The sequence below is a fragment of the Trachurus trachurus genome, assembly GCF_905171665.1.
Source record: "Trachurus trachurus genome assembly, chromosome: 16".
Lineage (NCBI taxonomy): Eukaryota > Metazoa > Chordata > Actinopteri > Carangiformes > Carangidae > Trachurus > Trachurus trachurus.
This window is the reverse complement of record NC_139902.1, coordinates 12875788-12898380: the sequence shown is the minus strand read 5'-3', so window position 1 is coordinate 12898380 and position 22593 is coordinate 12875788. Positions and strand designations below refer to the sequence as shown.

At 41.6% G+C, this 22593-nt stretch overlaps 4 protein-coding genes across 7 annotated transcripts; all 4 read left to right on the top strand.

Moving 5' to 3' along the window:
• Positions 1-243: 243 nt before the first annotated feature.
• Positions 244-2778, top strand: rps9 (ribosomal protein S9). 2 transcript variants are annotated; one of them, XM_083990207.1, is made up of 5 exons: positions 244-424; positions 1200-1312; positions 1468-1590; positions 1794-1980; positions 2072-2285. In XM_083990207.1, the coding sequence occupies exons 2-5, from the start codon at positions 1216-1218 to the stop codon at positions 2100-2102; spliced, it is 438 nt and encodes a 145-aa protein (XP_083846333.1). In that variant the 5' UTR covers positions 244-424; positions 1200-1215; the 3' UTR covers positions 2103-2285. The 2 variants fall into 2 exon arrangements, with proteins under 2 accessions (XP_083846333.1, XP_083846332.1); XM_083990206.1 differs by lacking the exon at positions 2072-2285 and adding an exon at positions 2521-2778 and having other exon boundaries at positions 253-424.
• A 279-nt stretch (positions 2779-3057) lies between these two features.
• On the top strand, positions 3058-10366 carry mboat7 (membrane bound O-acyltransferase domain containing 7). The gene is made up of 9 exons (XM_083989626.1): positions 3058-3158; positions 4174-4256; positions 4552-4681; positions 5049-5175; positions 5298-5454; positions 5840-6035; positions 6523-6675; positions 6771-6947; positions 7942-10366. Exons 2-9 carry the CDS (start codon positions 4181-4183, stop codon positions 8339-8341), a joined length of 1416 nt encoding a protein of 471 aa, XP_083845752.1. The 5' UTR covers positions 3058-3158; positions 4174-4180; the 3' UTR covers positions 8342-10366.
• Positions 10367-10696: 330 nt separating this feature from the next.
• tmc4 (transmembrane channel-like 4) lies at positions 10697-17378 on the top strand. The gene is made up of 16 exons (XM_083989634.1): positions 10697-10835; positions 11015-11204; positions 11945-12093; positions 12214-12363; positions 12983-13068; positions 13790-13935; positions 14136-14283; positions 14433-14591; positions 14679-14836; positions 14983-15112; positions 15591-15688; positions 15808-15991; positions 16072-16202; positions 16405-16560; positions 16711-16789; positions 16930-17378. Exons 1-16 carry the CDS (start codon positions 10784-10786, stop codon positions 17014-17016), a joined length of 2103 nt encoding a protein of 700 aa, XP_083845760.1. The 5' UTR covers positions 10697-10783; the 3' UTR covers positions 17017-17378.
• Positions 17379-18503: 1125 nt separating this feature from the next.
• Positions 18504-22302, top strand: leng1 (leukocyte receptor cluster (LRC) member 1). Of its 3 annotated transcripts, none has more exons than XM_083989166.1 (5): positions 18504-18582; positions 18921-19120; positions 19788-19997; positions 20810-21105; positions 21311-22302. In XM_083989166.1, exons 2-5 carry the CDS (start codon positions 18989-18991, stop codon positions 21528-21530), a joined length of 858 nt encoding a protein of 285 aa, XP_083845292.1. In that variant the 5' UTR covers positions 18504-18582; positions 18921-18988; the 3' UTR covers positions 21531-22302. The 3 variants fall into 3 exon arrangements, with proteins under 3 accessions (XP_083845292.1, XP_083845294.1, XP_083845293.1); XM_083989168.1 differs by having other exon boundaries at positions 18533-18578; XM_083989167.1 differs by having other exon boundaries at positions 18551-18582; positions 18854-19120.
• Positions 22303-22593: the final 291 nt, after the last annotated feature.

Here is a 22593-nt window from a genome sequence, read left to right as displayed (position 1 = left end):
GTCATTTGAGATTTGGCCTAACAGCTGTCAGTCTGCTGCTTTTTTTCATGAAGGCTACGTGACGATATTAATCACATTTATGATAGGTTATACTCACTTGTCTGTAGGCAGTAGGAATGAACACACACACACACACACACACACACACACACACACACACACACACACACACACACACACACACACACACACACACACACACACACACACACACACACACACACACACACACACACACAATTCAAGCTAGCGCAGCAGATGTTGTTGTTTTCCGTTTTACCAACAGAGGGCGACGTGTCGAACGTTCCCGCTTCCGTTCCGGCGCAGAGAGGCATGATGGGAAATGTAGTCTGAGCGTCGACGCTATAAATGAAACGGAACTTCCTTCATCGTCCTCTTTACTGCGCGAGCCTGAGCGAGACAGGTACGAGCTGCCGCCTTATGATACTTGACAACAAATTAGCAGGATATATGAACATTTAGTGTACAAAACTTCAGCTAAAATAAAATGTTATTGTGCTGTAGTGGTGAGTTTGTCTCCGTGTGGCCTCCGTAGCGCTTTGTAAAGGGTTGCCGGAGAGAAGCTAAGCTAACGATAGCTCGCTACACAGGACAACGTGGTGCGGTGCAGCTGCGGCCTAGTCGTTGGGCTGATTAAATGCGTGAAGCAAACGCATAGTTGTATGATTTTTATCGTGTATATGGAAGAGTTAAACGTTGACATGGCCATTTATGCTAGTTTTGTGGAGGTAGCTGATAAAATCACCGGCTTTACTTGACTCACGACTGCTAAGTTGAATGTTTCGCTGACACTTAGCTGTGGGGAACAGACATGTGAATGGGATTTCTGCGGGTTATTACAACTCATATTCCTGTAATGAATTAAACCTTAAGTTATGGTTTTATGCGAGTTAATTTGATGGAATAATAAACTAAAATGCTACTGTCATACACGCTTCAGAGTTGTAAGGGCATATGTTTGTTTTAATTGAAACTAGTTTGTCATATTCTTGTAACGTTAGAAGTAATACAGCTGCAATTGCAAGATTGACATTTTTTTTGATCACTCAGGCAATATCCTTAGGCTATAAGACTGTTCCATTATCACCAAGATATATTTCTTAAGCTTGACACTGAGTTTTCTCATATTTACACTGTTGACTAACCTAATGTCTGATGTCCTGTCTGTTACATTACAGGCACTTCTAAGCCGCCATGCCCGTTGCCAGGAGTTGGGTTTGTCGCAAGACATATGTCACCCCCCGCCGCCCCTTCGAGAAGTCCCGTCTCGACCAGGAGTTGAAACTCATTGGTATGCTGAGATTTTATTACCACCAGCACTTTGTAACATAACATCTTTTATTTAAATGAATTTGCACAAACCCTCTGCTGCATATTCGCTATTGGATATATAGGTATCTTGTTGTGACTGGGACCACACTAAACTTACTCTGTTCTTCCTTCAAGGCGAGTATGGACTGAGGAACAAGCGTGAGGTGTGGAGGGTCAAGTTCACCCTGGCTAAGATCCGTAAAGCTGCCAGAGAGCTGCTGACTCTTGACGAGAAGGACCCCAAGCGTCTGTTTGAAGGTAAACACATGGGGTTACATCACCGTTGCACCCTTATCACTGTCCACTGTGTTGGCCAATGATTTAATTATCAACTTGTCAGACCTTTCCATGGTGTCAAGAATTCCTCGTCAATGAGGCCAATAGCCATATTAAATACCATCTACAGTGACTCTACCTGTATGTTTGGAGGTGTAAGTAAATGCTGCCGTGTGGTTTTGCAGGTAATGCTTTGCTCAGGCGTCTGGTGAGGATCGGTGTGCTGGACGAGGGTAAGATGAAGCTCGATTACATCCTGGGTCTGAAGGTTGAAGACTTCTTGGAGAGGAGGCTGCAGACGCAGGTCTTCAAACTTGGACTTGCCAAGAGCATCCACCATGCCCGTGTCCTTATCCGCCAGAGGCACATTCGGTAAGAAGGGTTCTGGTTATCAAATGTCTTAAAGGGTATTAAGTCTTCTGAGGGACTCATGACGAACTGTCAATGCTTCCTGTTCCATCAGAGGACCACCAACTTGTAACGCTCTCCGCTGAGTTAGAAATTTCAGCAAGGTCAATTCGGTATCAAAGCCGTATACCTTGTCAATAGACATTGCCCAGAGCCAATCCTGCCGCTGAGGGCTCAGGCTGTGAACACCTCGGTGTTGTGGCTGTCAGGTAAGGTACGGGGGATTGTACCTCGGGCAATTGTGCTCTTCTATTGTGATGTACTGAATACACTCAGGCTGATGATTTAAGCTATACACATTCAGATTTTCTGTGGTGTCACGAATTCCTCGTCAATGAAGCCTGCTATAAACTATTGGACCTAGCCCAAGAGTCTGTCTATTATCACTTTGACTCTTGTATTTCACTCAGATTTTTTTGTAAAAGTCAATGTGCAGAACATGTAAAATCATTTTTAAGAATGTGAATGTCTTTCTAAAGTGATTATCTCTCTGTATCTTGGCAGTGTGCGCAAGCAGGTGGTGAACATCCCCTCCTTCGTGGTTCGCCTGGACAGCCAGAAACACATTGACTTCTCCCTGAGGTCTCCATACGGCGGTGGACGCCCAGGCCGCGTCAAGAGAAAGAACGCCAAGAAGGGCCAGGCTGGAGCTGGAGGAGCTGATGACGAGGAGGAGGATTAAGAAGGATGTCATCTGGGGAGTGTGATAACTTCCTGATGTATCAAAATTTTCAATAAAAATATTTGGTTCTGACCAGAAAACTGAGTTTTTGACTTTATTTTATGTCCTTTATAACTCCTGTTACTTCATTACAATGTATCGGTAATGTAAGCTGTGAAAAATCAGATGGTCAATGGAAAATGATTGAGTTAGATGATGCACAAACTATACTATAAATATGGGACATATACTGTAAAAGGTACGGAGACGTTCATCCGTGGTACCCCTTGTGGGCTACAATGGTTCAGTCCATGTTCAGTGCCCCCACCCCCTATTGAAATGGCCTCGCCCCCGAGAGGCGTCATCGCTCGTCAACCAGGAAGTAGATGCAGCCCCCGGTCCACGGTGTGTTAGCGGTGTGGGTGTGCTCGCTCTGCCGGAGACCGTAGTCTTCAAACCGTAGTGGTTCAACACTTCAAATGTGAGTAGCCGAAAACTTATACCAATGTCACTCTTGTCCACTTATTTGGGTCGGTCTACAATCGTAGGTAAATACGTGAGCAGCAGGTTGAAGTGGAGATGCTAACAGGCTAACGTAGCGGTGAACAACAGTGTCCGTGTTCATCCAGTCCGCTCTCATCTGTCAGGATTTCTAAAGCAGTAGCTTTGTCCTCATAGTTTTTAGTCTGTATCTAGGAGCTTTGTGGTCAAACCCCCAGGGAAAATGAAAACTGAGGGCATTTCCACTTTCCAAAGACTTTGTAGTGTTGGTGTGACAAACTCTTCATAGTTCCTGGTGCATCATGTACCACAGCGCTGACCCCGGCAGGGTCAACCGTGTTATGTAATATAAACTGAGAAATATGCCGTGTACGGTGTTTCATCTTTGTATATAAACGTCAATGGAAGAGTGACGTTGCAATGCTTCTCGGATGTTGCCTTGTCTGGGAAGATTTTTACTTCACACCATGTAGGTGATTGTGAAATAGCCCGGTAGCCTACATAGTGAGGATGTGATGAACATGGTTGACGCTGAAGTTAGATAAACATCTCCACTGTTTCAGGCAGACTTGTTACAATTAAACATCGAAAAAAATAAGAGATGTTGAATAAAACATCTATCGCATCAAATTGATTTCATCGTGTGAAAGTTGTGGACTGTGCCTAAGGACACACTTTATCTTATACTTAACTTTTCCTTTCAGTACATTCCTCTGGTTTACGTTTTCTCTTACAAACCCACCAGGGTTTAAGTGTCCTCCATTACATTGTTGGTGCACTTACATGCAACCCTCACTTTTTATATGTGATGTAGCACTAATACCACCCATATACAGTCTCAGTGAGATTATTGGATTCACCAAGGTGTCCTTTTTGAGGCAGGATATTACAATAGACTGTACTGTATTGCCTGTATGGTTGCATGTATTGCACCCGTCACATTTGCATTGTTTTGCATTGGAGCATTATATGTGTGTGTGTCTCTGTGCCACCAGAGCTATAATGTCTCCTGATGAGCTGGTGTACTTGGGAATCCTCGCTGCCTCCATCCCTGCTGGATTCCTCTTCCGTTACCTCAGTGAGTATTTTGGTCAGATGAGACTTTCACACCAAAGTCACAGTCAAGTTTGAATGTCAGACATTATAAGCAATATTTATTTATTTTTCAGTTTGCCAATGCAACTGGTTGTACTTTGCACTGTCCCAACCACCCTGTCATCCGTTTATTCTTACTGCTGTACTGATATATGACATTTACGGAGGCTCTCCTGCAGCATGTGTCCTCCAGAGTCTCAGGTGCTTCTGCCACCACCTGCTGCTTCTTGTTAGGAGGCTTTTGGTGACTTAACTGTATCATTTTTCTCTCAACCCAGGTCCGTCTGTGAAGCAGGGGGCAGCTCTTCTTCTGGGCCTCTTGATCATCATCGCCACCTGTCATGTCCACACACTCCACTCTCTGGTGACGGTGATTGGAACATGGATTATTATAAAGAGCAGCTGGCGGTGAGGATAGGCAATTTACCATAACGTATGGCAAAGAAAAACAGCAAATCCTCATTTAGGTTATAGAAAAAAGGAATCACCTATTGATTAAGTTATTGTTACTCACTTTATCTTTCCATCACTTTTTAGGAGAGGTTAAGCTTTGAGTGTTTGTGAATGTGAATTTCATTCTGTACATTTCATTTGTTTCATTTTCTAAAGGCTGACGAGTTCATTAATCGACTTAGTCTCAGATGTAGTGCACAGCAAAGATTGATGGACATCCATGAATGTAAAATGAACAGAACAGCTTTCATGAACTGAACCTTAGATAATGTGCAGATGTGACATGTAAACTCACTTGTCGAATGTGTCTCTTGTCTACAAGGCACGCTCCAGCACTGAGTCTCACTTGGACCTTTGTCTACCTCCTCTTCTTCCGTCTAATCACCTGGGTCGGGCTTCCAGCACCGACACCTTTTGCCAACGCTGTCCAGCTTCTCCTCACTCTAAAGGTACGGAAACAGAAACCCAGTTTCACACAACATGAAATCTGTGCAGCAGAGAAATCAGTGGACAGCTCTGTTTAAGGTAACACTTTGTTGACTTGTGATGTGTCTCTCTGTTTTGAACTCAGATGGTGAGTCTCGCCAACGAGGTGCACAGTTTCCACACGGAGAAGAAAAAGGAAGTGAGCTCTTTTGCCAAGTCTCCTGTCACAGGCGGTCTGTCCGGAGAGCCCTCCTTCTACGATATTCTGTCCTATAGCTACTGTTATGTTGGTATAATGACCGGTAAGTCTGTGATAATGTCCTCTCAAAATCTTCTGTAATAATAACATTGGTTGGAGGAACATTAGTTGAAAATTCAATTTGTGTGCGAGCTGCTGTTGTTGGTGCTCATTTGCTTTTGCATGATTTTTAACTGTTGTCTCTCTTTATCTCACCCTCTGCTTCTTGTCCAATATTGTGTGAGTCCATGTTGTTTTCAGTATTTTTTCTACATTACTTTTAGTTTTTAAACTTCTTCTTCTCTCTTTGTCTTCCTCCTCCTCTGACCCACATTGCCCTCCACTGTTCCCCTTTGTGTCTTGCATTATCACAATCGTCCATTTTTGTCTACCACTGTCTTCTCAACGCGGCCTTTATTCCTTTATCTCATCCCTCCATCTCCGCAAAGGTCCCTTCTTTCGCTTCCAAACGTTTGCTGACTGGCTGAAACAGCCCAGCCCGTTGGCGCTCCCCAGCTGGACGCCGTGCCTGCAGCGTCTGAAGCTGGTTCCTGTGTATGGCGCTCTGTTCCTGGCCTTCAACGCCCTCTTTCCTCTGGCTTATGTTCGCACAGACGAGTTCCTGGATGAAAACTTTTTCTTCAGGTATTGTGACCATGCATCACTGACATGACCATTTATTTCAATAATAATAACAATGTCCATGATGTGACTTGTAGATTAATTATGTTTTCATTGTAGTATTATTGATGTTATTTTAAATAATTTTAGAAGTAAGAACAGGAACATAAAAGAGTAGTTTTGAGAAACAGCCTCTAGATAAAACTAATCAGCTGAACAAAAATACATTATCTAGCTAAAATTATTAAAAACTGTACCTTATAAAAAGTGTTTTTACATGGAAGACTATTTCTTAAATGTGTTTCATTGAGTTTAATCACATATGTTTTTGCTATTTTATTTGATCAAATATAGTTAGACAAAGGAATGAAAATGATTCCTGTACCTTGACTTGTAGAATACACTGTAAAGCTGTAGAGAGGCAAGTTGTAAGTGAGGTTGAATGTCTAAGTGTCCCCGGCATTTTTAAGATGAATAATGTACTTGTTCTTCTTTGTCTCTCTGTCACCAGGTTTTTTTACATGGTGGCCGTGTTCTTCGTGTTCAGGATGCGATTCTATGCAGCGTGGTGCGGCGCTGAGGCCGGTTGTATCAGTGCAGGTCTGGGCTGCTATCCAGAAAAGGCTCTGTCCAAACCCGGAGGAGGACCCACGGTCAACTACAGGTACACACTGTAATAAGAGGATGTATCTATATTTGTGTCTGTAATTGTGTTGCTTCCCTAGTGTCTTTTTTTTATGTCTTTGCCCCTGTGTTCAGTCCTGATCCCACAGCTGAGGAGAAATATGACTTCAAAACCATCCAGAACATCGACTGCTACAACACAGACTTCTGTGTGAAGGTGCGACACGGCATGCGTTACTGGAACATGACGGTGCAGTGGTGGCTGCATCACTACATCTACCCCAACGCTCCCTTCAAATCCTACACCCTCAGGTAAGGTTAATGTGTGCAGCAGGATGTGCTCACTTTACTTTACGCTTACTTTATTGTGTTGTGGAATAATGACGTAAAATATGAACAAAACAGCTGATGTTCCATATGTTGACTGTTGTTGAAAAATTAACAATGCCTTTGGTCAACAGTCTCTGACTTCTCCACCCTCTTTGTGCCATTAATTTATGAAAAACATTTTGTGATTATACACTTTCATTTCTTAAAAGAACATAATAATTTATAATAAAACAAAAATATTTCTCACATAGTGGTTATTTCATACCGTACCATAGACTTTTAATGCCCCATTTATGTAAAAATTGCATGTTAAAACTGCCGCTATGGGGCGTCGTTTAGCTCAGTTGATAGAGCAGGTGCCCCATGTGTAGAGGCTACAGTCCTTGCCGCAGCTGGCCCCGTATCGAATCCCGATTCGAGCTGCCCTTTGCTGCATGTCATTCCCCCTCTCTCTGTCTCTCCGTTTCCTGTCTCTCTCTGCGACTACACTATCGATTAAAGGCAAAAGCCCAAAAAATATACTTAAAAAAAGAAAACTGCTGTTGTGCCAATTAAACTTCCATATCCATACTAACATACATGCAAATACACACACGACCATTCATGCACACTGGGCATCCATGAGGCAACAGGAAGTAGACTGACTTCTCCACAGTTGCACAAACACGATGAACTGGGAACAGGAAAGAGAGTAACAGTGAAAAAATACAGGATTTAACGGCACAACAGGTGCTGGTAAAGACAAAGTAATTTTTTCTGAAAGTAATTTTTTCTTGTCCACAGGGGTTAGGATTGGGGCAATGCAAGCCCAGAGTTTCCAAACTTGAATGAGTCTGGCAGCATTTATAAGAGTCTGTTTTATGCCATTGATAACTCAGGAGTCCTGTGGACTTGACGCCTAAATGTAGCAAAATTAACGATCTGTAGAGGATAGAAACTCCAACCATGATGTTTCCCATTTGTCTGTAACTCTCAGGGCCGGCTGGACCATGTTTATCAGCGCCTACTGGCATGGACTGCATGCAGGGTACTACCTCTCCTTCCTCACCATCCCCCTGTGCATCGCAGCCGAGTCGGCCATGGAGGCTTCGGTCCGAACCAAACTGGGCCCTCGCGGACAGAACATCTTCGACTGGGTTCACTGGTTCTTGAAGATGAGGGCCTACGACTACATGTGCATGGGCTTCGTGCTGCTGAAGGCTTCGGACACCATCAACTACTGGATGTCCATCTACTTTATCATGCAAATCATCGCCGTTTGCTGTATAATAGTGGGCAAGGCGTTGGGAGGAAAAAGAGAAGGGAGGAGAGGGGAGAAAAGGGAGGGAGAGACGACAGAAGACGCGAACAAGACAACTGGAGAAAAAACTGATTGAGTGGAGGTAAAGAGAGAACTGGCTCCTGGATACTTTTTTGGACACGGGTTACTTCAAGACTAGAACTTCCAATATTATTTGCAACAAACATTGTCTTTCTAGCAACACACAACAACAAGCCCAATAAGATTCCCTGAGTGAAAGGTTCAACTCAATTTTGTAAAAAATAAAAACACAATAGAGTGTGACATGTGAATTCCACTAAAACATTTTCCAACAGGAGACATTTCATATGTGTAGGAATGTACATAAAAAAGTACTGTGAACACTGGGAGAGGATTGTTTGAGCTCAACGAATGTTACTTTTCTATTGACAACTGGGGGAATCTTCCAATTCTGTACGTGTGGTTTAATTTCAAAACACCTTGCTGAGTTTGAAGTGATGTGGAACTATATTACTGGTCAAGAGACAGGCTAACAAGGTGTTTTAAAGCCTGGCAGCACTCAAACAATAACCAGCTTATAACACTTAGTGTGATCTCATAATTAGTTTCCATAACATAAACATTCCAACAGGACTCAGTATTATGGTCCAGCATGTTTATACTGCAGTAAAGAATAAAAAAATAATGATTAGGGTACCATCATTAAGGCTCAGCTGGCATGGCCTGTGTGGTAATACCTTTCGTGTAAGATTTCCAATTTATGGATATTGTGAACAAATTAATTTTGCTGCCATTTGGGTTCTTAAATCAGCACCTTTATGACAACAAACAGTCTTAATTAGTTTAATTTAAGTTTAAATGGAGAAAACTTGATATTTAAAATTGGTTAGCATAATTACAAGCATAGTGAATTAAACTGGTTTAGGTTTGAAGGAGCAAAACAGGGTCCATTTGGTTACTTTTGTATTGCCTCCTAATTACATTAGCAACTCTTAAAGTGTTTAAATACAGTAACTTAAAGGCATTTTCAGCATTGTAGTTTTTGGCTGAACATTTCTGTGTGATGTGGTTTACTCCTTTGATCCAGTGAACCTCGAATATTTCTTTCTTTTATTTCTCCTTTGCTGTTGTTCTGCCTGTAACCGTAAAGATCATATCAGGAACATATATGCACTGTCATCTCTATAGCAGTGATGTATGAGTGAGTTTATGTATCTAAGTATGTACGTATGTATGTGCCATGTGAGCGATAGCAACAGATTCTTCACTGCCAAAATGTCTGTACTGCCATCATGGACCATTCAGGGCTGGGACCAAACATTTCATACAAAAAGTGGCAAGTTTAGCATCAGAATTATAAGCTGACTTCTTAAAACATTGAATAAATGAATAACAGCACAGTTAGGGCCGGGCGATGCAGTTGAACTCATGATCACTATTTTAATTCAGTTAATAAGAAGTGTCGATATATGTCGCAATGTGAAGAATGGATGCCAAAACTCATATAAGATGATCAAATCGATGTGCAAATCATTAAACTGCCCTAATGTTATGTATTAAACCTAATGGTATGTGATCATAAAACTGATAATTGATAATGCTGAACTATCGCCCAGCCCCAACCCATTTGAAATATTATGTCAAGGGACCTTTTCATTCATTCCTGTGTCAAACTCTGTGATAGCTCTACTTTATCTGTTTTATATGAGAATGAATGACAGCTGAATCGAAAGGTCTTTCCTCCCAATGTGTTAAGTTGTCTAGATCTCACTTAGACGGGGGAGTGATTTAAATTACAAATTGATTTTGTGTTATGCTGTTACCCTTTGTCCTCTCTGTGCCAACCCTCAGCCCTTGCACAAACAGTTCCTTTTATTTTATGATTACATCACAGCAATGATTGTTGTTTACAGTTTCTCAGCTCATCTCCACACTATTTATTTTCACCTTTTTGTCTGTTTTTGTGTTTCTTCACACACTGCACTATCTGTAATGCTCCCTGCTTTGTAACATGTGTTACAAACATATCAAGATTTCCTCAGCAATGTTTCTCTTCTCTTTTCTTTCTTAAAGTCTACTTGAAATAGTTTTCTGTGCGTTTGTTCATTATTAAGTTATGTGTGATGCGGTGTAGAACGGGGCTTCTTCGTATCACATTCACCCACATGCCAGACCAGGAAATCATTTACTCTCCAGCTATACCTAGTGAACACAAACACACCTGCTTAGTAACCTCACAACAGCTTTCTTTCAGCTAAGAGCCAGTGTATGTCATTAACTACATTCCTAATAAACCACTGAAGTTGAATCTGTTTGTCACCAGACCTCGTACATTTGTAAATGAATGGTAATTACAGTATCTCCCTGGAAATAATGGGTTAAAGCGTACAAGGAAGTACCTGTGTGGTCAGTCCCAAAAGGGAGTAAAGTCCGTGAGAAGGGACAACAGGGAAGTCATTCCCGGTAAGACTACACTTCCTCCTGACGAGCTTGTTCACCATTTGTTTCACTCTGTGTTGTTAATGAAATATTCGATGTGATTGCAGAGGAACAGGTCATGTTGAACTACAGCAGAGAGATGGCCGGTGAACCGCAAAGACAAAGCTTCAGTAAGTTGTATGACTACATTGAGAGTCTTTGTTTTTTGCTTTGTTCAGTTCAAACCTTCAGACCACACCTGAATTGACTGAATGTCTAAATAATGTTACTATTGATGTGGAGTCATATCATGTGAGTGAACCTTCTTGATACTCATTATTTGATTATCTGTCCCTCACGACTCTATAAGGGACGGGTGGTTACCCTGGTGAGGAGCAGTCTCTGAGGTTACGACGGGCTTCGTCTCAAGTGTCAAATCAAAACTACCCTCAGTTCAACTGGAACTCAGCCCCTGAAGAGGAAGATGACGAGGTTGACGGCGGACCGACCCGGGACCTCAGATCCATCCCAATGCACATGGGTCTGAAAAGAGCTGTAAGGTATGAAAATGACTAAATCTGTGGTATAGCTTCAGTTTAAAGTGTTGAGGTGGTGGTGATGATCCACTACCAACAATTTTACAGCATAAGTGGAAAAAGTTCTCAGCACTGAAATTTAATTCATCAGATAAATCTGCAGTTCCCATCAGCTTTATTGATCTTAATAGAGATTAATTTATTCATTCAGCTCATTGCTTTGTTTCACTCTTACTGCTCTCGTAATGGCATTTCTAATTAGAAAGCTCTAAAAAACCCCACTGTTCATCACATGCTCAGCTCCAAACTGCAGACAGCCACAGTTCATTTATTCAATAAAGATAATGGAGTAATACTTTACTTTATGGGTTTGTGATTTCCTAATGGTTTAAGAACAATTTAAGAGACATTTGTTTTCAAAGAGCAATGTCATTTGGTACAAATTAATGAAAAAGCCCAATCAATAAATCTGTGTTCAATTCTCCATATTATGTCTCCATAAAGTTTCAATATTTGCATGTTCATGTGACTTGTGCACTGACTCTCTGGGATAAGTGAGAAACTAACCAGAATTAATTGATTTGAAATGTACCAACTCAACACTGTATTTATTTATTTATTAAGAAATAAATTACATATCTCTTATGAGGAAATATTTTGAAAACTATTTGGGAATTACGGACGGACCCATAAAATAAACTCTTACCAGTAATTAAATCAAATCACAGTTACACCAGAAAGAGACAATTAAGTGTCCATTACAGACAGGTGCAGCAAATGCAGGTGCCGGTGGTCTCCAGCACGGTGTCATGGAAGTTGAAAAAGGCCAAACATCTGCGCAAATTCAAAGCCAATGCCAAAGGATTTCTCAAATTATTGGCACCATGGAACAAGACTATGCAAAAGATTGGAGGTACACATCCAGTTCACATTCATATTAAGAGGTTTGATAACAGACAGTATGCCATGTCCATAGTGTAGTCATTTGAGTAGTTTGCGTATTGACTGAATCATGGCACCTTTTCCCCCACAGGGAACTACGGAGGCGGCGTCCTGTCGTTCTTTCTGTTCCTGAGGTTCCTGGTTGTGCTCAATTTGGTTTCCTTCTTACTGATCGCTGGATTTGTCCTCGCCCCCAGCATTGTCTTCAGATCTAAGGGCACCAGCATCATCAATGGCACTGGTAGCGATTTTTTCCAAACTCTGCTATGTCAATGCTCAACATTTAATTTTGCTTTGACATGATGGTATTATGTTGTCATGGCTCTTCATTTGATTCTGATGTTTTAGCACAATTCCTTCTAATATGAGGAGGAAGCATCCTCACGCTTTGAAGCAACAGTTTCCAGGCAACAGCATCAGCGGCTGGGAAAAAAGACTCACTGGTGCACAGGCAGAAGATTTGATTGCAAAACACGATATATAGCGGAAGTTTATTATTCACCATGTGTAAAATATAGAGGATGTCATAGGTCTTTTTCATTACATACATTTTGATGTATCATAGGAGCAAAAAGTGATTATATTCAGCAATACCATTTGATTTTCAACACTGTGTGAGGAAGCTATAGCTGTATCTAGTTGACAGTATTGGAATTACGACCCACTGCCTCTGCTATTAAGCAAGTCACAGACCTGCATTTAATCACCACTGCAGCTTTTATGCTGCCTCTATTTCTGTTACTCTTAAAACTGCAGGACAACTACATGTGTTGAGAGAGGTGCAAGGAAACCTATAGAAATCATCTAATCTGAGAATGCATGCAGAGATCATCAAGCTTTCCTCTTGCTGTGTTTTCCAGGTCTGGTGAAATGTATGGATTATGACCCTAATCCTCAAGGCCTAGTGGCGTTCTATACTTATTTCCTTGACTTGCTGTCAGGAACGGTGAGAAACTGCAACATTGAAATAATCTGCACAGATATGAGACTTGCACAAAGTAAAGCAGAACAGATATGAGTGTTTTCCTTATCTGACGTTATAATTATTTTACACCTTTGACCTTTTAAATATATGCGTGGACTGTCCATGACAAAACTGTAACTGGGATTTTAGAAATACTGAGGCTGTGGCTTTTTTTGGGATAATAGACTCCGGGAAGTTACTGGTGTCATCCAGGAACAGACCGCAGATTGTTATTTTTACATTAACAAACAAGATTGTGTTACACTTAGACAATGCAACCCTCACTGTTTCCAGTATTTGTGCAGGGCTAAACATCTCCTGTCTCCAGCTCCATAATAAATGGATAAGACATATATTGATCTTCACAAATAAGTCCCAACAGGAAAGTACATATAAATCAAAATGTCAAACCAGAGCCTTAACAAACAAGTAATGATGAGAAGTGCATTATATAGTGCATCATATATTCATCTTATTCTAGTAACCTGATGTGGCATCAGTGACTATAGTTTTTATGACGTCATAATAAGGTTAAAAGGTCATGTACATGACAAGATGGAACATAGTCGAGCTGAAGTCTACATTTTAAAATAAAAGATCCATATGCTCCAACCATATTCTCAGAGAGTCGATTTAAACTACATCCATTGTGCATTTAAGGTCTTCAGACATGCTTATACACCATCTTCTCCTCATAATTCAGGGCTTCATGGAATATTCCTACCTGTTTTACGGCTACTACAACAACACAATGGTTGAGGACTCAAACTTCTCCTACAACATCCCCCTGGCCTACCTCTTCACTGCTGTTTTCTACTTTGCCTTTTGTCTCATTTGTATCATAGAACGGTCAGTGACACAGCAAACACGTTCAGATTCAGTATCAGCAGTCATTATCGAGCATGTGTGTGTGTGTGTGTGTATTTGTGTGCCCTCAGCTGTCTCACAGCAGGGTCAGGCTGGTGACTGAAATAAACAGAGCCACATTTAAAATTGAGCCGAGAGTGCTGTCACCTTGACCTGCATCTGTATCCTCCTCTCATACACAGTATGGGGACTGCAGCTCGAGTTGCTGTGGCAACGGGAGGCAGCACTGTGGGCAACTACAGCATGATAGTGTTCACCGGCTGGGACTACGGTTGCCTTGGAGACCAAGCTACCAAACTGAAGCAGAAAAACATCCACTACCGGCTGCAGGTCAGAGGGGATCTGTCCTACTTACCAGGAAGGAGGACAGATAGGAAAAGAGAAGCATGATTGACATGTGGCAGTTTTTACTCTCTCTGCAGTGTTACACAGTCATTATTGACCCCTAACCTCCCCTCTCTAATGTCTCTCTCCATCAGGTGGATCTGGAAGAGGAGAGAATAAAAAAACTGGCAGCTGCTCTGACTTTGTGTCAAAAAATAGTTTTATATTCCTTACGTATTTTTATGTTTTGGGTTGCAGTTGGGCTCATTGGGGGAGCCTTTTACTGCATCTTTCAGGCTACCAACTTCAGCCAGGTAAACAAGGGTAAAGCAGAATGGTGATGGTCATGTGGTTTTGTTTAAGCCTTGAGTGACATTTTGTCTCCTGTCTCTTCCAAACAGAGTATGAGTGGGGAGGAAGGGATCCTGGGTTTGCTTATTGAGTATCTTCCCTCTATTGTCATCACTGCTGGAAATTTCCTGGTGCCGTTCCTGTGTGACCAGATTGCCAAAATAGAGAGATACTCTCCCAGCACCACCATCATAATGGCCCTATTAAGGTTTGCACTGCAGTTAATATCAGAGCGTACATATTTGGTTTAATCCGGCTCAGTAATCGTATACACTTAAGATGACACATTTCTAACCTTTAAACCCCTTCAAAAATCTCAGCGTGACAATTATAGTATTTGTCTTCCTTGTCCAGGGCAGTGTTCCTGCGTCTGGTGAGTCTGGGTGCCATCCTCTTCACCCTGTGGCGTCAGATCACCTGTGAGGGAAACACAAGAAGTGGAGACAAATGTCAAATGTGCCAATACAACCATGAGGACTACCCGGTAATTTTACCACTTGACTGAGTGCATGAATATTGTCTTCAAAGGTGCTTCTCTCTCACAAACTGGATCGAAAGAGCCACCAAGCTGTTAGACAAGTACTGGCTTAAGAAAAACAAAGAGAGAATTCTTGGGATAGCAAATAATGCTTCAGTTAGGCGATCACAAAAATGTTTGTTTTTCTAATCCAACTTCCTTGTTACGGCTGGATTTACATAAACAAAAATCTTGGTTGCTGTTTGTTTCTGCATCAACACATTGTAGAATGGGATCAGCTACAGTAGATAAGTGCAAGAGGAAGGAAAAGACTGACTGAAACACTGATGTGGTGTTAGTTTGCCAGATGCCTGCAGGTCGCCACATTATAAAAGAGATTATGACATAATTCTGCAGTAAACCATTTTGAACCAGTTTTTGTTTAATTATGTCATACGTTATGACAACAGATAAAACATTCTCATGATTGTCTGTCATGATGTAGTGCTGGGAAACGCGTGTTGGGCAGGAGATGTACAAGCTGACACTGTTTGATCTCCTCATAAACATCGCTGTGCTTGTGCTGGTGGAGTTTCCACGCAGGTAAAAAAAAATGACAGTGTCAACAATTTGTCTATGTTAAATAATAAGGAAATAGCGTGTTTAGCATTTACTGTAAGTTCTTTTATTGTGTGCCTGTTGTGTGTTTGTGTGTATGTCAGGTTGGTGGTTGACAACTGGCAGAATAAGCTGACTCGGTGGCTGGGTCGGCAGGAGTTTGTGGTTCCCGCCAATGTCCTCGGCCTGGTTTATGGTCAGACTGTGGTTTGGGCAGGAGCTCTGTTTTGCCCTCTGCTGCCACTCATCAACACCATCAAGTTTTTCATCCTCTTCTACACTAAGAAGGTGAAGATGAGAATACGGTACACTCAACGTTTCACACAAAGCCACTTGTTTTATATCCCCGTTGCCTCTGTCCCTCTTAGATCACACTCTTCCAAAACTGTCAACCAGCACTGAAGACCTTTCGCTCCACCACCTCCACCTTCTTTTTCCTGTTCGTGCTCCTGGTTGGCTGGGGTCTGGCTACAGTTGTCATGGTTTACAGTTTGGCTGAGTGAGTGCTGATTGCTGCGCTCTGTCTTCTAACAAATATAATGGAAATGCTTTTTAATTTTTTGAGTTTTTGCTTTGCAGGTCAGAAACTAATAAAGTACTGTAAGAAGACCGGCTGGTTGGCAATGCTATAAGTTTACATAAGTATGTTTTCCATGTTACATTACAATGTTGAAGAGAAGTGTTTCCCTCTGTCCTCACAGGATCCATCCGTCTAGGGGTTGTGGTCCGTTCCGTTTCTTCCCCAGTATGTGGTCGATTGTTCCAGCCTCTTTCGACAAACTCTCTGAAACCTCACAAAACTTTCTCTTCTTCATTGGCTCCCAGGCCTTCTCCATCCCTTTGTTCGTATTATCATGGTGAGCACATTTGTACTTATTATGGGACCATTACTGCTGTACTGTTGTAAAGTGCTGTTTTTAATTTCACCCTATATTTTACCTCTTATTTGGTCTTTTATGGTCCATTCCATGATGTATGATCATGTTTTTGTTTTTTTTGCACGACAGTGTGGTGTTGTGCTATTTCATAGCCTTTGCCTCTGTCTATGGGAAACGGGTTGCTCTGCTAAGAGCTCAGCTAAAACAGGTGAGCTGTTGGCATTGACATATGTATATATATATACAAGATATACATGGTACTGAATTGTATGATCATACAGTAAATGCTGGCATTGCTTCCTAATACTCACAGTTTTACTAATCCATTGGTGGGTCTTTGGCTTGCAGGAGGGCTCTGACAAGAAGTTCTTGGTCAAGCAGATTGAGGAGCTGAGTAAACAGCTTAAAATACCCAGTGCAGGAGTACAAGACTGAATGTATGAAACATGTTCAGTGTCTTTAACCTTCTTTATTAACTTAAAACCACCTTAGATTGAAACTGTGTTTTTATCATACTTAGGCCTACTTCTCTTGTTTGTGTATTCAGACTTTGACACTTGAAGAATGTGTCAATACTGTTCTGCTGAAAGTGGAAAATGTCTCCTCTCTTTTTCTTCTTTCTTTTTTTTTTTTTTTAACCTGTGAACATGATTTCACTTTCTCACTTCTGGTTTTATACCAATCCTGGTCCAATGGATGACTCACAGCCTACAAGTGGCATGTGGAGACTTGAAGACTGCACTGCACAGGGGCTTAGGAATGTCTTTCAGCAATGTCGGAGACATCTCGTGTCCAGCAGTTAAAGGGATAGTTCAACATTTTGGCAAATTGGCCCATTGCCATAATCGCTATAGTCATAGCAGTAGGTTCGTTACCTTTAACTGTAGGTGTAAGCTATTTTTAGTACAGCGGAGCGCAGCAGCTGGCTGCTCAGAGCTACGCTATGGAGGCTAAGGGAATTTCTTGGTTTCCCTCATTAAACTCATCAAATTCAACATCACAAAACTCCACAGCGCTTTTGTAGACAAGTTGTGAGCTGCACAACCACCACGCTATGAGATAATGACGGAACGATACGAAACGGAGCCGTTTTCGAGGTAAATTCATACAAAACCGCTGATGCGCGTTGCGTTCAGGGACAGTTTTTCAGCAAGCAGTCTCCGTATTTACCCTGTATTTACCTCGAAAACGGCTCCGTTTCGTATCGTTCCGTCATTATCTCATAGCGTGGTGGTTGTGCAGGTCACAACTTGTCTACAAAAGCGCTGTGGAGTTTTGGGATGTTGAATTTGATGAGTTTAATGAGGGAAACCAAGAAATTCCATTAGCCTCCATAGCGTAGCTCTGAGCAGCCAGCTGCTGCGCTCCGCCGTACTGAAAATAGCTTACACCTACAATTAAAGGTAATGAACCTACTGCTATGACTATAGCGATTATGGCAATGGGCCAATTTGCCAAAATGTTGAACTATCCCTTTAAGCTTTTTAAATGTAAAATGTTGGTATATTCATATATTCTGGTCCTTATTCTGGTGAGATGTGGGGCTATGTGTTATTTCTAAGAGAGTATTTATATATTATTAAAGGTGTCTGGAGGGTTCTGGAGACATGAAACATCTTAAAGAAACATCTTAAAGTATTGTATGCTGGATCCCTGTGTCATATGACTTTCCTTTGGTTTTAAAGCAAAAATTGAAAAAGCTGCTGAGTTTGTGTTATATGTTTTGCTTACATGATGCCAAAAAGTACATTTTACAGAGATCTATCACGTTTTTTCTGTCCATGTAAACCGATCTGAATGTTTTTGATCCTTCAACACGTTGAAACAATATCCCTGTCCTGTACAAACATGCCTCTCTGTCACTAATAAACTGAAAGGAGTCATGACCCCCTCTAGTGTCAAACATGTGGTATTGCATCCTTGAGTAATGTTTACTTCCTCTTCTTTGGATCTACTAGTTCCTGGGGCAGCAGCCAGCGACAGCAGCTGTTCTCCCAGTAGGTTAGTGGTTGTGTTTTCTTGCTGTTTTTAAAATTCACTCATTGGAAAGTTTGTTGGAGTTTATTGTGAGGGAGCAAGTTAATTGTGCCCTCACAGCTGCGTCGTTTACACGTTATGTAAGTTGGAAAGTAGAAAAGATTGGCTAACGTTAGCTTAGCTGTAGCCAATATATCTGCAGCAGCACTTGAAACTGTGACATTTCTGTGTTCACACGTCCCCCTATCGAGCAACTTTTAAACTTTACTTATTCCGCAACCTTATCTCTTTACAGTCGTTCCGGTTTTATGAACAAACGGGGTGTTTTACCTTGTGTTTTTTACTGTTCATTCCCGCTCCAGTCCTGCTAACTTAGCCTGTCGAGCTAGCTGGCCGTTAACGAGCAGGAGCAACAGTCGTCAGGGCAACGATGAACATTCTTCCGAAGAAGAGCTGGCACGTTCGCAATAAGGACAACGTCGCGCGAGTGCGGAAGGACGAGGCGCAGGCCGCCGAGGAGGAGCGCGAGGCCAAACGGCGCGTGGAGCGAGCCGAGCAAGAGGTGACCCCGGGTGCTGTCATGTTGTCATGTGTCCTAGACTGACGATGATGGTGATGGTGGTGGTGGTAGAGGAGGTGGAGGGCAGCCCCATCATCTTGGCTGCTGAACTCACAGTATAGGCTCGGGGTATTTAGAGAGTTTGACGTTTATTAGAAAATAATAATAATACAATGTTAGACTAATGCACATGATACCGTTGTGTCAGGTCCAGGTAGTGGGGTTCATACACCAGAGCCATATCAGAGTGTAGAGGGGTGTAAGATCATAAAGACCTGCAAAGTGAAATGAAATAATTAATAAATCTGTGCTGAACCTGAGAGTAAATCTGTGTAAGGGCTTCAAAACAAATCCAATGCGATACTTCCCTCTGGTCCTGGTCAACACCAGAGTTAGAAATCAGTTGTAATTGATTTACAATGTTTTTCATTTGTGGTGGACCACATAGGAGAGCATTGGGATGTGGAAGAATGTGTCTTCACAATCGTATGCTGGATGCATGTTTTACCACAACTCTTTTATTGGTAATATTTATAGGAATAGTTTCTCAGTGATTTAATACATGTCTTTTTTTAATCATTTGCTGTGGTCCTTGTGTAGTGCTGTTGTATTCCATCTAATCAAGTTTTCATTTTCATGTATTTCAATTGCAATTACTTTGTCTCCACAGGCACGTACAGAGTATCTAAGAAGGAAATCCCGAGCTGCTCTTGAGGCAACAGGAGGGAAGAGGGATGGTGATGGTGATGGTGATGGTGATGATGATGTTGGACGCAGTGGAGGAAGTGGCGTTTTGGAGCATCTCAATCTTTTTCCACTGGAGGAGTCCTCAGAGAAGAAGGGGAACGAAGAGTATCTCAGAGAAAAGAAAGAAGAAAAGGTGATTATGCCACTACTGTTATCACTCCTCTCTGCTCTGGTTTCCTTTAATGATTCAGAGATTATGATCTCATCCTCCTCCGAAATACAACCACCTGTCATCATGTTACTGAAACTCCATATTGAGGTCATCTAGCAGATAAACTATCCTCAGGACAATTCAGCAAACTCCATGTCAATGATGGACAAGACATTTGTCTGAAACCAATAGAAAAACCAAGTGTTTTTAAAAAAAATGTTATGGTCAAATCTAAAATCAACGCTGATCTTTTAAGCTTAAGCTTGTTCACTGTTTCACTCAGCTCTTTTATGAGTCAGCCGGGAAAACATGAAACCATGCCCAACAGTCTGAACGGTCAAACACCACCTGATATTTCCAGATATTTGTTTTACTGCACTGTGGATATGACCAGGAAAAGGTGTTGTGATCTAGATTCAGATCTAATGACATAACTGACATAAACTGTGTAACCCAAATATCCATCTGCACCATTGAGCCTTTTTCAGTTTCTCTTTGTTTCCATACTTTATCATTTAGTCAAATGCCAAAATGCTGATATGTTGACCAGATATTTGAAGTCAAAGCTAGAAAAAACTCCTGAATATATTCTGGATGCAGCCAGCAATACAAGCAGTGGAAACACTTACCTTACTATCACACTCTTAAGATTGAGTGATATTAGTTTATTAGGTTTATTAGGAAACATGAGTTATTTTGCTATAAGGTTTAAACGGGTAACTGGCCCTCTGTCAACAAACAATTCATTCCACTCAAATCACATAGCTGTTGGGTTTCCTTGCTTCTTTCCCTAGGAGAAACAGGAGCGGGCCATCGGCTTGCTGGTGTCTCTTGGACCTCAACCAGGGTCCGAGGTCACTCCATGGTACCTGAAAACTGGTCAAGAAAAAGAAGAGAAGAAAGAAAAAGAAAAAGAAAAGCAAAAGGGGATAAGTGAAGAGGAGCGAGAGAAGAAGGATCGCAGACTGAAGGATAGTTTAGACCCATTAAAAGATATGGAGAAAGCTCTCGGTATAAAACACAGAAAGGAGCACAAGAGCAAGAAGAAGGAAAAAAGAGACAAAGGGGAAAAGAGCAGCAGTGGAGAAAGGTAAGGATATCAATATTGCTAATATATGCTTTTGTTTGTTTTTACAAATTACTCATGTTAATCGTAAATATGTCACCTTGTCACCAGACTATAGAGGTTTTCTTGTAGTCCACTTCCATAAATGACTAGAAATGGGAATATGTGGTGGTGATGTGATGGTTATTGTCATCAAACAATAAAATAATTTCTATTCTGTCATTTCCAGCTCCATAGAAAGGTTACGTGCTGAGCGAATACAGAGGGAGGCTGAGGAGAGGAGGCGAGCCCAGGCCCTGATCGACCAGCGGAGCGGCAAAAGAAAGGAACCAGGGAAAGAGGTGAACGAAAGGGAAAGGCCATACAACAGCGCCTACTTCCCAGAACTCGCCCGAAAACGACAAAGGCGGGATAGAGACAGCTGGAGAGATGAAATATTAAAATCATGAACTGTGATGGTGTGTTAAAGGACGAATGCTGTGACCAACAGTTTGTCTACAAAAAAACACAAAGTCCATAAAAAGAACCACATTGTGAGCATTTTTGATGCTGTTGTGAAAAGGGTGATGGTGAGGCAGATCATAGGTCTCTTATTTTCACTTTTGAATTACTTTGTACACCCAGTAAAAGAAACTCCTGCAGTAGCAAGGTCAGAGGTGAGGTTCAGCTGCAGCTACCTCTGCCCCTGCAGTGCTTTGCTCACGATCACGTCAGCAGGGCAGATGGTTGCCATCACAGGGGGCATGAGCCCAGGCTGTCAGCAAAGGAAACACTCGTTGAACAACTGGTAGTGCGGTTTATATTACTGTGATGATTATTCTTATTATAAAGTGTTAAAAGGTTGTAAGGTGAGCAACCACCAGCACACAGTGAGTAATCAGTCTCAGTCATATAATCACAGTCACAGTGGGAAGAGTGGAGGTGAAACAATGTCGGAAAATGAATCTGCATCCTCTAAATGATTTGTCTTTTTTCAGTCATTTAAGCAAATTATTTCCCCTTTATTTGTTTGGACTGCTGGTTAAAAAAGTAAACAATTAAAGGGGGTGTTAGTTTGGGTTTCATGATGGAAATGTTCTCTATTTAATAGTAACTGCTACCTGCTGCTGTATGTGAAACCACAGTGTTTGTCTGGTGTAAAGTTTGGTGGTAAAGATAAATAGTTATTTATTTTTTACCATTTCTTTTCTTTGCCCCTAAACTCCTCATGTGTAGCCTGTATAATTTATTAAATCCAGGGTGACATCAGTTGGACTCTTTCTCCATTTGTTTCTTGCTATTAAGACGTTTTCCACAGAAGACGTTTTCACATCAGACAATAATAAAAGAAAATGTTTCAATGAATTACAGCTGAATTCCTCTGAGCTGCTTCAGTTCAAGGGTTCCGGTATTGTCTGTGACGGCTAAATGGACAAATTAATGGAGCAAGTGTTATTAGTAACACTTGTGCTTTTCCTGCTAGTCAAAATGTCTGCTGTGAAAAAGGCCTTCTGAGTCATAGGGAGTCACAGC